Source organism: Tympanuchus pallidicinctus, unplaced genomic scaffold (assembly GCF_026119805.1).
Source record: "Tympanuchus pallidicinctus isolate F22 unplaced genomic scaffold, pur_lepc_1.0 scaffold1, whole genome shotgun sequence".
Classification (NCBI taxonomy): domain Eukaryota; kingdom Metazoa; phylum Chordata; class Aves; order Galliformes; family Phasianidae; genus Tympanuchus; species Tympanuchus pallidicinctus.
The window spans coordinates 108,632,303-108,645,863 of NW_026294618.1; the positions used below are offsets into that span (position 1 = coordinate 108,632,303).

The following is a 13,561-nucleotide window of genomic DNA, read 5'->3' on the forward strand; positions in this document are numbered from 1 at the left end:
TATTTTCAGTGAGTATGTGGATGAGATTTAAGTGCCCCTCCCAAAGAGAAGAAAATCTTGACTGCTTGTTTTTGGTCAGATGCCTGTACATCACATGGGAAATTATAATTTTTGGTGGCTTTAAATTAAAAAAAAAAAAAAGAAAAAAAGAAATGCTACCTAGCTTCAGATAAAACACACAATCTATTTACGAAGAAGCACAGCAGTAAGTATTAGCACAAAAACAATTCATGCCAATCCCCCCCACCTTCTGTTCAATTAGGAAAAAAAAAAAAGCATTTGCATAGCAAGTAGGATCCTCTGATAGTACTGAAGATATATATGTCATAGTAACCATTAACAATATTTTAAACAGCGCTGATATGGAAAGAAACATTAGAATTATCAAGGTTGCAATTAACTCTCTGCGTACCTTTTCCAAGAAAAGATGTTTGTAAGTTTCCATACCCATAGCATGCTGATCTTTACTTCGTACTTGATTCAAGAACCAGTGTAGTGCATCATCGTAACATTCAGAATCTTCAACTAAGCAGTGCCACAATATGTCCACTTGTTCTAAACTCAACCCTAAAATCAAGGGAGCATTATCAACTATTCCAGTACAAAAATCAAACACCCAAATATTCTACAAAACCCAAAAAAGCCAGAAAAATCAGAACAGGTTTTGTCAAGACAAGTTGTTTCCAGAAACCGCAGAAGAAAAATGCACCACATACCAATGAGAAACCATACGTTTTCCCTTTTCAGATCTGGTGATCAGACAAACCTTTTAGTCATTAATTCCATCAGTTTCTACCAATCCACTGAATAGTATGAGCTGACCTGGTATCTTCTACTAATTAGCAGGTTGTTTCTCAGTTCATAAATGATTACTGAACACAAGCTTTGAGTCGGGTATTGAGCCAGTGGCTGGAAAGAGTACCTCTGTAACTATTTCATGTAAAGTCAGGAAAAAAGTAGGTTTATTTTCCTACATCATATATAGATGCTTGTGATACTAAAAGAGCTCAAAATACTTTCAATATACAATAACAAATGTATTACTACAACTGGTATTTTATTTTATTTTCTCTTGGCTACAGATACTCTCACTCCTTCCTGCACTCTGTATTCTAATGACCAGAGGGACAAGCCAAGCAATGGATGCTGACTTTGCTACCCATTATGAGACTACTTAAATGATCCTCATTTATTCAAATGAATCACCTAAATATACAATCAACTCAACCTATACAGAGCTGATGCTGAGACAATACTAAATGCTACTACTTTACAAGAGCTTAAGAAGAGAACGGCTGAACAAGTTTAGGAGTAAGGGTAAGACTCCGAGGCTTAATAGAACAAAAAATTATGTTCAGATTCTAATTCCATCAGGCACACAAAGAAAAAATAAATGTCAAAAAAATAAAATCAGTCACAACAACAACAACAACAACTTAGTTTTATCCTTATTGAATGAAAAGATTTCAGTGTATGTTCACTATCACATGGATTACCACTTTTGCAAAGGATCCTACAAGGAGCATGATGTTTTGGACAGTACTAAAACATTAATTAAAAAATCTCTTTTTGGTATTACAACTTACATAAAGTGTTCTTCAGTACAAAACCTCTGAAAACACTATGGACATGAATATAAACTCACAAATGCAGCATATGTTCTCTTCATTTCAGTAACTATTATAATCCTTTTATTCAGAAAACTAAGATGTAAGAGAATGAAACACCTTGCTCTCGCGGACCAGCAAGACAATCTAAATCCTAATGTTGGTTCTGTATATCAGCAAAAGAAACAAAATCTTCTTTTGAAGCAATATTGTACATTACTTAGAAGTGTACCGTTAACAATGTCATTTTTATTTAAAATATCAATGACTATTAAGAAGTGTGCAAGCCTTATTGCAAGGTGCTTCTCTGACAAGGTAAGCTAAAATACTTACTGAAATGATCTGGTGATCCTAGAGTTGAAAACACACAAGTCAGGAACTGAAGACGAACTTGAACTTCTGCACTGTGGCTGTATCTAAAATTTATATTGGTATACGAAAGATAGGTTATTTAACTTAGTTACCAACATATAATTGCTTGTCGTAACCTTTTCCCCACTAATGCATATTCCTCTGAAGTATAGTTTTTTCCTTACAAACCTCTTCTGAACTTCCAACTTAGACTTCCATTAAAGAAATTACCAAACAAGAAACACTAGGGGTTTTAAGACTTTTATTATGTCTTTATGTTATTCTCTTTTTTTTGTCTGATTTACTATTGTTTTTCATACAGTCCAACTAAAATGCATCATTTTATCATTACCACCTTGAAGGAGCTTACCTTAATTTTTTTTGCAGCTTTAAAAAGCTGATATTTACACAATGAAGCCCTGATTACATCCAGTACATATGCTTTATAAAAATATTTTTATAACCTACATAAAAATACTGACTTTATTTCAATTTACAAGCTATAAACTAATAGTTAAAGGAGTAGAACAACGTACTATCTAGCCTGAATTTAAAGCAGTTCACCTCACTTTCAAACAGCTTTGGAATTAATTTCTCATTAGTGAAATATCCAATATAACGGTACATAAAGGACTAAAAAGTTGTCAAAACTGAAACAGTCTAGTCCTCTGGAAGCTAGAAATTATTATCACTCGTGTTTATACACCTAATTTTAAGCATATACACTAGAAAGTGTGGATGAGTGTGTTAAAACACAAGAACTATTGTAAAGGTTAACAATAACAAAATAGAAATATTTGAATAGATTTATAATATGACACCCATTTAAATTCCTTTGCATTTCTAAAATCCTGATTTCACTTGTAAGTAAACAATCAAAATCAAAATCATGTCTAACAAAATGACAGAAGTTGCTGGTTTTTTTGGTTTTTTTTGTTTTTTTAAAGACATATTTTAAATCTAATTATTTTTTATAGATCTTTCCCTGTCTAAGCATTTTAAAGTCACTACTGAACCATAGAAGTTTGGGCTTCATACAGTTTTAGTCAGTTCTATATGTCCTGCAAATTTTACATGCCAGGTTATGTACATAATAACATTGCATCATATACAAATGATACAATATAGAATCACAAAATCATAGAATGGTTTTGGCTGGAAGGCACCTAGTCATCATCAAGTTCCAGCCCCCTGCTACAAGCAGGGACACCTCCCTCTAGATGTCAAGGCTCCATCCAGCCCGGCCCTGAATACTTCCAGGGAGGGGGCATTCAAAACCTCACTGGAGAACCTGTGCCAGTGTCTCTACATCCTCACTGTAAAGAATTTCCTCCTATCTAATACCTAGATATTAGATACTTATTCTTATTTACTTAAGAAAAAAAAAAAAAAAGTTCTCAAAAACATCAGAAGAAAAGCAGTAAAAAATGTTTAAAATCATAAAATACCAAACACAGTCATTTGTGTACTTACAATGCATATTTATGTCGTCCCTCCCTGACTGCCTGGATGTAGTGTACCAAATTATCAAAGAAAAGTTTCATCATGTTAAGTTCCTTTTCTGCCCACCTGTGTAAATTTAGAGGGCAGAAAGTGTTACGGCCTGCTAAAAATTACCAGAATAGCTACAGAAAATAGACAGCTTTTCAAAAACATGCACATACACAAGAACAAATTTAATTTTGCATTCTCCATCTACCGTCAATTAAAAAGTTTTTTTCACTAAAGCACTGTATTTTTCCTTCTCATCCATAAAGCTCCATAACAAAGTTATTGAGGTCAGGCACAGGTTTGACAGAAAACAGTCCTTCTTCCTTGTCCTCTTTTCAGCCCTTGTTCCTAAACTGTTCCTGAAGGCCTGTATTCAGCAGAAGTCTAAGCCAGAAACCAGAACTGGACAGATATTTCAATGCCATGTCAAAAATACCAAGAAATAATGCTGACAGAAGGAGTAGTATTACCCAGTCATTCTCAATAGTTGGACTAGCTGTTTGTCCTAATAAGGAATGCTACATGACATACTTTCACACTTCAAAGACCTTCTTACAAACCACTTTAATATTCAGAAGCATTTGATATACAATCACAACAGAACCATACATTCATAGAATATCCTTAATTTGGAAAGGACCTACAAGGATGAATCACTGAGTTCAACTCCTGGCTCCACACAGCACCAGTTAAAACCCAAACTCTACACATGAGAACCTTCTCCCGATGCTCCTGAGCTCCAGCAGCTCAGGGCTGTGCCCATTGCCCTGGGGCCTGTTCCATGCCCCTGCCCCCTGAAGCAGAGCCTTTCCTTCACTTTCCCTTCTGCTCCCTGTAGGAGCTACAGCTGCCCTGAGACCTCCCCTTAGCCTGCTCTGCTCTGTGTGCCCAAACCTGCACGCAGTGCTGCAGGTAAGGCCATCCAGCACAGAGCAGAGGTGACAGCTCCTCCACTCATCTGGCTGGCAGTGCTGGGCCTGGTGCCCCCCAGGGTATGGGAAGTCATTGTGACTCACATTCAACTTGCCATCAACTGTAACCCCCCAGATCCCTTTCTGCAGGACTGCTCTCCAGCCTCTCATCCCCCAGTGTGCATGCACATTCAGAACGATCCTGTCCCAGATGCAGAATAAGACTTCATGTGGCTGGTGACTGCCCAGTCCTTTATTCTGTCAAGACCTCTCTGCCCCTGAGGGATTCAAGGGCTCATCATGCTCATCAAGTTACTACAACATTTTACATACACTGTTACTGTATGTCCAGATAAGATTTTGACTGAGCTTGGGGGAAAATAGTAAAATGAATAAATAAATTAGTCTTCATCTTAGTTGAAACAGCGGAACTTAATGAGGAATAAAACTAGACCTGATTAGACAAATTTATACAGCTATGCTAGATATCTGACACATTTTCATCTTAGGTCATTACCAATTTGGACCAACTAGAAGAGCAAGCCTCAAAGCAGCCACCTAAATGTTATTGCTACTGTTGTTTTATTGTGTTTGTAAGGAATCTACTCACATTGTTATCCAGTGTGTATCGTAACTGCTCCCAAACTGCTGAAACGTACCAAATAACTTTGGAAGAAGACGAAGTGAAACTACTACTGATCTAAAGGAGAGAGAAAGAATGACTCTAATATGGCTGTTATGGAATTAAAGTAGCATTAGAATTACTTTGTGAAACTCCTGTTTCCTAACTGAAAGTATTTGAAAATACCAGCATGAAGTTTTCCCAGTTTTCTGTATCTGAACTTCAAATTGTTTATGTATCATACCTTACACAGAGCTGTCAGAGAAGTATTGACATAAAACATTCAAAAGTGTCTGAATTTCAGAAGGTAAATTCTTATTTTTGAGTTTCATAATATATATCTTTGAAAATTTCAGCAAAATGAATACTTTTCTACAAACAGATGAAGGAGCAGAAATCAATCTCCCTTAAAAGGTCGAAGCAGATTAACAATGGTGTGTACTTTAGGACAAATGTCTGCAAAAACTCAAGAAGTGCATAAACAGTATGTAGATGTCAACTTTCATGCCTGTAATTCATATCTTCACAAGGCTATTAGTGTCTCCGTATATTTATATATTATCTCACAAACACAGTTCTTAGAGAAAAGGTAAGAAGAAACGCTGCAGGTGCTTATCCAGCAGCTAACTAACAGAATCAACAGAATTACCCTTTTGCCAGTCTATCCGTACAATCTTACAATTCTGGCTGGTATTAAAAGAATTAAGGCCAAGGTACATCTTCATCCTCTAGCTGCTTCTTCACAGAAATTAAATCCCATAACAGACTTGGTGTATAAAATCTTGTCTGCTCACCAGTCACTTAAATGCAAAAATTTAAATATTCAGTTCCAAATGCTTACACTAAGGCATCTGACTTTGTACTCAACTGCTTAAGATGTGGACTTGATTTTACCAATTGGTAGAAAGGCAGTGACCTCTGCTAGAAGGGAGAATAGACAAATGCAAGAATTGAGAAATTCAGGATGCTGACACAATAGAAAAATGGGACATTAGACTTATTTGTAGCACTTCAGAAAAAATACATTTATATTTCCACTTCTGTTTCAACTTGCCTTCCTGCAAAATTAAGTAACTGATATATTCAACTTGGATTTCCCACATATGTTGAAAAAAAAAATATAAATGTAAAAAAAAATAATTTCAGTTACCTGTTGTTTGCTAAATTTTCTAAGCAGCCTTCAATAAATCTCATTCGAATCTGTCTGTCAGTGAACCAGCATACTAAAGAACAGAGCAGCTTCTCTGCTTCATTTATTAACCCTTCCGAAAGATGAATCTACAGCAAGTAGAAAGAAAGGTCACTGAATAACATATATCTATTTTCTTTAAAAAAGTACTCTTTTCTGGTATTCAACTTACTGCATCTTCATCCTGGACCAGATCCCACAAAAGGGTATTTCCTTTCTTACAAACATTATCCAAATTAATGTCCGTCACTGCACTGCTATTATATTGATGTTTATGAACTGCTGGTCCTGAACAAAATATAAAGACCATTACTGAACAACTAGAAGGAACTATCTAAACATTATTCCCTCGGTGCATGAACAACATGCTTTATTTGTACATTTGGCTATTTTAAAGTCCATACAGCAACATAACAATCACAGCCTTTTTTGTCATATGATTTCTTAGAAGACAAAACATCATGACAGCGCAAGAAGTCAGTAGGGCAGTTAAGATAATATTTACATGCAACAAAATAGTGCATGTACAACAAAAACACTACTTAGCAGATACAGGTGCATTTCCTTTTTCATTTAATTAGATTTAATTAATTTAATTAGATTTAATTCATATCAACATTTCTTAAGCTTTTCTGTAGCCTGTGCGCTAACAGAAGGCATCTTTTTAACTACTACTGTTGGAAAGCAAAAAAAAAAAAGCAGCACATTTCAACAAATTGCTTTCACACTGATATATCCTATATCTAACTAAAAACAGGAAAACAAACAAATTTTATACTACAGAGTATTACAGCTTATTATTTTAGAAACTGGTCATATTTTCATAAGCAGTGATAGATGCTTCTTTCTTGCATGTGGTCACAGCTGGCATCATTCACTTATCTGCTACTTAATATTATTTCTGTTCAACAGCAAATCAAGTTGGAATTTTAGATTGTGCATAGAACGTTAATTATATGTGAAAAACTGTGTGTCAGAAATAACCTGCACTGAAGACTTCATGCTCAAATAATAATTTGAATCTTCAGTAAAATGCACAATATGTATGGAAAAAAATTGCCAGTTTAGAACATGTTTTAACTAGGAAGTTTTGGCAGCATATCTCATTATGTCACTCCAAAACAGGCATCTTTCTTAATTTTCAGGGTCTAAAATTTTAGTTCAGTTTCAGATAACAAGAAATACTATGCCTACAAAAGAAACACTCAACCATGTTTCAGGAAAATACACAAACAGTACAGCTCTTCCTGACTGCTGGAAGAAAGCAGACTTGGTTCTGTCGAATCAGTGAAAAACAGCAGAAGATTTCAAACCCTTCACTAACCATATCCTTCTCCATTATGTTTAAGAGGTGGATAAAACAATAAAAAAAGCTGCCACAAAAGCATATGTAAAGATAACACAATTCTTGCAAAGCTGCTTAAATGGTATCTGAAACTACACCATGAAGAACAGTAAAAGGTTTGCCAGTGAAAGCTAAAATAGCATAAAATGCCCTTTCATGAAAGCTCCTCTAGATAGCAAGTTGTATTTTAACTCATTTTGCAGAAATTATCCTTTCAGAGTCCATCATGGTTAATTCACTTAAGATGATAAATGTATAAAATCATGGAAAGATTCACCCACCACAAGAAAAGTCAGGTTTCAGGGGAAAAAATGTCTTTTCAGTAGCACTTTCCTGTAATAAAACCTGTCATGCCTCTTAGTGCCCTTGTTTAAACTTGTATGAAAAGCTCCAGTAGATATTTAAAAAAGGAAGAAAAGAAAAAAAAGAAAAGCTAAACACAGTTGTATCTAACACGATACAAAAACGAATTTAAGAAGAAACTGTTTTCTTTGGAAAACTATTTTTTTATACACAATAACACACATGTATGATTAAAACAATTTAAATATTAAATTTATCGGAGACTAATTTGAAATTATACAAAACTGAGCTGGAAGTTTTGTTTGTTTTTTTTATTACTCTTACCTTGACTAAGATGTTCATGATAGATAGAGGCCAGGTTGGGAAGATGCTGCTGAAGATGAGATGTTAGCTCTGCATGTGAATTAATCTGTACAAGCTCTTCTTCACAGCCAGATTCTTCCCCATCAAAGTCAGCCATATTTTTCTCTGATTTTGCACTGACTTGAGAACTACTGCAACTGACATCATCTGCACTGAGCATATCATCAACCATATGCCTGTAAAAGAGGAACATTAGAACTGACAATATCAAGTAAGTTCTTCACAGCAGACTAACCAGATGAGAGTTAAAGCATCTTCTGGAAGAAAACTGAAGCATTACTATGTGATCAACTTATACAACACATAGCTTATACATGTACTGCAATACACAACTGAAGTAATTTAAGTGAACTGTTATCTCTCTACAGCCAACATCAGCCTGAATCATCTGAATAACAGACTTTCATACAAATTTGAGAAACAACTAAATTTGAGAAACAAATTAAAAGTCTCTCCATCATCATGACTCTGTTGGCTTCTTTAATTTTAGTTAAATAACAGCATTCTACAGAACAACTTCAACATGATATTCAATATTACTCTACTTATTTAATACAAAGACTTGATAAAAAACTAGTCACATTAACAAAACAGACTACTATATAACTATCTGTGATAAGTACCACTCCTGGCAAACAAAATTATCCTGGAGTATAGCAAAACAACCACTCAAATTTCAAATTTGAATATTTTGCCAACATCTTTATTTCTTTTAGTGGAGAAATCAGGAGAAATGTCAAGCTACCTACCCGTCATGATGATGATGGTGATGGTGATGATGGTGGTGATGCTGGGGACCAATGAACTGTCGACAGTTAAATAATTCATTTCCAATAGTTTCTCCAAGGAAGTCTCCTGTATGTGTTATACAAGAATCTTGAGACCCTTGCGAAATGCGAGCAGTGCTCATTTCCCCTGTCATGTCGTGGTCTGCATCCTCAGCATGGGAACAGGCATCCAGTATTCTAATTCGATTATCCACAGGAGTTACAGGGTCAGCATTAAAAACATGGTCCTTTCCTGTCCCATTATTTGTACTGCTCCTCTCCGATGCCCCCTGTGAATCTCCCAGACAAATGTCTGTTTGTGATTCCAGTTTCCTGCTTCGTATATCTGTGCTCCTACTGTTTTTCTGGGGATTATGATTCCTATCCTCTTCTTCTTCATCCTCCTCCTCTTTGAGAGCTTCAATATCTGCAATGTCTTCAGACTGCACTTCGCTGCCAGGGCTTTCAGCAGACTGACTTGCATGACTGGAGTTGGCCTCATTACTGGATCCATCACTGTGGCCACTGCTACTACCAGGGCCACTACTGCCATCCTCACCGCTGTTTGCTGTCTCATCAGAGCTTCCTTGCATGGATTCCTGATTTTATTTTATTTTTCCAGATTGGTGGGAAAACAAAACACGATTGAAAATACAAAATTGACAATCATCATCCAAGTATTATTCTTCCTTTACATGCGTCAGACCTAAAGTTTTCTTTCATTTTTTTCAGTTTTTTGTTGTTGTTGTTGTTTGGTTTTTTGTCAGTTCCATTGCCAATAACAAAATGCTTTGTGAAAAATCCAGATTTAAGAACTTAATTTCTGTATGATAGAATTCATAATAGGCTGTGGCCATTGCACAGAATCACAGAATCACCAAGTTTGGAAAAGACCTTCAAGATCATCCAGTCCAACTGTCCACCTACCACCCATATTTCCCACTAAACAATGTCCTCAATAAGACATCTAAATGTTTCTGGAACACCTCCAGGGACAGCGACCCCACCACCTCCCTGGTCAGCACATTACAGCATCTGACCAAGAAGATTTGGATTACAACTAAAAGTTCCCCACTTATGCACACAAAGCCACATCAGAACATTTTTTCACTCAAAGAACTCAAAACTGTTCAATTTCTGGAAAAAAGTACAGAAAAAAAAAAGATATTTCCATAGCTTGTAACAGGCAATTCAAAAACAAAATTCACAGACTAAACTTTAACATGCTTACCTCTGTATCTGAAAGTCGCTGCTGTACATGTTTTGTTCTGTTAATAAGCTGCTCCTCCATTTCAATATCACTACCTCCACTCTGATGGGTGTCACTGTTGTCGCTACTTTGAGGGCTAGCTGCTGGTGACCCTAGTTCAAAATCATGTTTCCTAGTTAATCTGCAGTATGTATTAATTGGAATGTATATATTCATAAATCTGCTTCATATGTTGAAATGAAAAACATTCTAGCCACAAACATTTGAACAAGGAAGACAACCCAAACATCCTGAATGCCTCAGCACTAAAAATTCTTTTCAGAACACTATGCATTTTATAACAAAATTTGTATTCAGATAATTTCTTGTGCCAGTATGTAAAGCAGCTACATCACTTGATTAGATTCTACACTAAATATAATTTGCATTTAATTTTCATAGAATACATTTTCAAACTTGTACCAGCTTTTCTTCTACCCAAATAGCTCTATAAGAAACATAGCATGAAATATACAAAACATGGTGTTCTGCTAAATCTATACTTACAAGGCGAAGGGGCTGCTCTTCTGAGATCCTCCTCTGAAGAGAAAAACAGAACGGAAAATCAATAACTAAAATTCTTTTTGCCAGTCTATAGCTGTCCATCATTCATAAAAATCAGAAGTAAGAAAAGTTAGTTGAACTACAGTATAATGCTTTGGAAGCACCCTTAGTAATGACTGCAGGAAAATACACACTCAAATAGAGAAAAAAACACAGAAATAGCAAGTAATATCAGCAACAAGGTAAAAAACAGATAAACTTTTGTAACATTTGATGTAGCTATAAAATTACAGCTGTTCACCAGAACAGAAGTAGTTAACCGGTAAGCTGAACTATCCTTTGAATTAAAATACAAACAAAAGAAAAATAAATACTACGTGACGTGATATATAGAGCAGAGTTTGTTCATAGTGTCTGGTATGATAATATGTTTTGGTCTGGGAGATAAATACTGTTAATAACAAACAAATGTTTCAGTTGTTGCTGAACAGTACTGTACTTAGAGAGCCAAGGACATTTCAGCTTCTTGAATTATCTTGCCAGAAAGGATACTGGGGAGGACCAAGCTGACCAAACCGGGTCAGCTGATCTAAAGGGTCAAAGGGATATCGCACACAATACTGACATTGATTGGAAAAAACAATCAAACTGAGGGAAACTGAGTGGGGAAGGCAGCCTCTGCTCAGAAACTGGCTGGGCATCAGCCAGTGGTGAGCAATTATGGATTGCTTGCTTCATAAATATAAATAAATAAATACACACATACGTACATATGTATGTATGTACTATTATTTCTCTCTTCCTTTTAGATTAGGAAAAGTTTTTATCTCAACTAATTAATTCTACTAATTCTACTTCTTCCTCTCTCTTTCCCCTGTCCCAGGCTGGAGGAGTGAGCAACAGCTCCATAGTACTTAGCTGCCTGCTGGGTTAAACCACAACTTGATGACGAATGCCTTCATCATTATTCTTTATTTTATTTTATTTTCTGTTTGAAAAATATGCCAGCAGGACCTTTCATTTATTTATTTATTTTAATACTTCAAGTAAAAAATGGGGGATACATAAATTAAAACTTTAACTACCAGATTGAATGGGATAAATACATACCTTTTTTGTTTCCTATTGGTAGATTAGTACTGAGTAAAGATGCAAAAGAGCTTTGTTTTGACAGCTGAGCTTTAGCTGCTAGTGCATTGTTCCACAGTGCTTTTATAAGCATTGATGCCAAATACAATGTCTACAAAGAAAATCAGGTAACAGTGCCATGAAGAAGCAGCAGGTTTTGTATGCAAAGATATATTGTTAATCTTTCAGTATGCCAATGCTACAAAATAAATGCATCAAAATAAACAAATGGAGAAAAAGAAGAAATATAGTATGGAACATGTTTTAACTTCATGTATAGTATAGACTATTATATCTACTTAATATATTTAATATTTTTATAATATATAAAACTATGATTATGCAGACTTTAAAAGCCTCTGAAAAAAACTGCAGTTGTGAAGCAAGAAAAGCATACAGAAACATGACAGTTTTACTCATGTACATTCTTCTTTTATGCATTAGTGAATATTACTTTCATGCTTTCTTTTTGAATGATAAACACATAACTGCTAATTAAAATACTAACATAATTTCTTGTTGCAGTAATTTTGTTCATCTTTACCTGTTCAGTGTGAGCGCTTGGATGAAGAGTCGAGACTAGGTTAAGGAGATGCCTAAGTGGGACAGGGTCCAAGTTTTTGATCAAAGAAGGGAACAAATCGTGTATGTAACGACTGCAATGCTTTAGCTACAATGTACAAACAGAGAATATAACAAGTTTTACTGCAAGAAAAAAATATGGATAAAACTGAAACCTTTGCACAAATTCTTAATAAATGTTAGGCCAACAGCTCTAAACATCAGACTTGCAATTTTGACTGAATTTTTACATTCCATGGCAGGCTAAGTTAAGTGATATCAGATGTAATATTACCACATATCTTCTTCAGTTTTAGATCCAGTAGGAGCTTTGGGCAAAAGAACAAGTTATGCTTGCAGGTTAATTTAAAGAAAACACCTGAAATATTAGTTAATATGTTAAATCTTGAGGAGAATAGTATTTACTGTTAGTATTATTTACTATTCAGTAAAAAGGATTAACTGACAAGCAAGTGTTAAGTAATATAAGTCAGAGAGAACTGTCGTGTTTAGGACTTCATGGTAATGCCAAAAAATACAACAGCTAACTACATATTTAAGGATATATGGTGACAGTACACATAAATACTTCTTAGGTTAAACGCTGCTCAAAGTAAAAGAGTTTCATTATGTTCAGAAGGATGTTGGTAACTCTAAAATAATGTCCAAAGATATTCTTGGAAAAAAATCAAACAAACACTGCTAATGTTGGTTATCACAAACACTACAAAAAGGGTGTTTTTCTCCTCATTTATTCATTTTACTTTTCCTTCCTGTAGTATACAATATCTATGTAAGGAGTTCATGGGGTACATGTATTTACTGAAACTAGAATGAAATCACGTGGGACCTACACAAGGTTGCATTTAAACATAATGAATATCAGGAACGTTCTTAGATAATCTGCTTTAATTCAGAGAATTTTTTTGCCAAAACATTAGTTAAAAGAACAAAAAGCAAACAGTTCAAGGTTTTGGACTATATGACCTTTAAAGGTCCCTTCCAACTCTAAGAGCTTCTTCCATGATTCTTTTAGTCCATAGCTGTCACCCTTTCAGATGTTAGAGGTTTAAACTTTTTACATAAAGCAATCCAGGCGTAACTTAATTCAGATATGAAACACATTTTGAAAATATCAACGTATTAAAATGGGCATCCGATCTTTAAAAT

General features: G+C 35.1%; 1 protein-coding gene across 7 annotated transcripts in view; it reads right to left on the reverse strand.

Moving 5' to 3' along the window:
* USP34 (ubiquitin specific peptidase 34) overlaps window positions 1–13,561 on the reverse strand; it is a 132,922-nt gene that overhangs the window by 65,879 nt on the left and 53,482 nt on the right. For all 7 annotated transcript variants that reach the window (XM_052690197.1, XM_052690203.1, XM_052690214.1 and 4 more), the window contains exons 11-22: window positions 12,375–12,500; window positions 11,813–11,942; window positions 10,706–10,738; window positions 10,181–10,311; window positions 8,932–9,548; window positions 8,144–8,358; window positions 6,344–6,459; window positions 6,133–6,260; window positions 4,971–5,060; window positions 3,432–3,527; window positions 1,941–2,023; window positions 413–567 (exon numbers count right to left, since the gene is read on the reverse strand). In XM_052690197.1, the coding sequence (XP_052546157.1) occupies window positions 413–567; window positions 1,941–2,023; window positions 3,432–3,527; window positions 4,971–5,060; window positions 6,133–6,260; window positions 6,344–6,459; window positions 8,144–8,358; window positions 8,932–9,548; window positions 10,181–10,311; window positions 10,706–10,738; window positions 11,813–11,942; window positions 12,375–12,500 (1,920 nt within the window). The remainder of the gene's footprint in view (window positions 1–412; window positions 568–1,940; window positions 2,024–3,431; window positions 3,528–4,970; window positions 5,061–6,132; window positions 6,261–6,343; window positions 6,460–8,143; window positions 8,359–8,931; window positions 9,549–10,180; window positions 10,312–10,705; window positions 10,739–11,812; window positions 11,943–12,374; window positions 12,501–13,561) is intronic.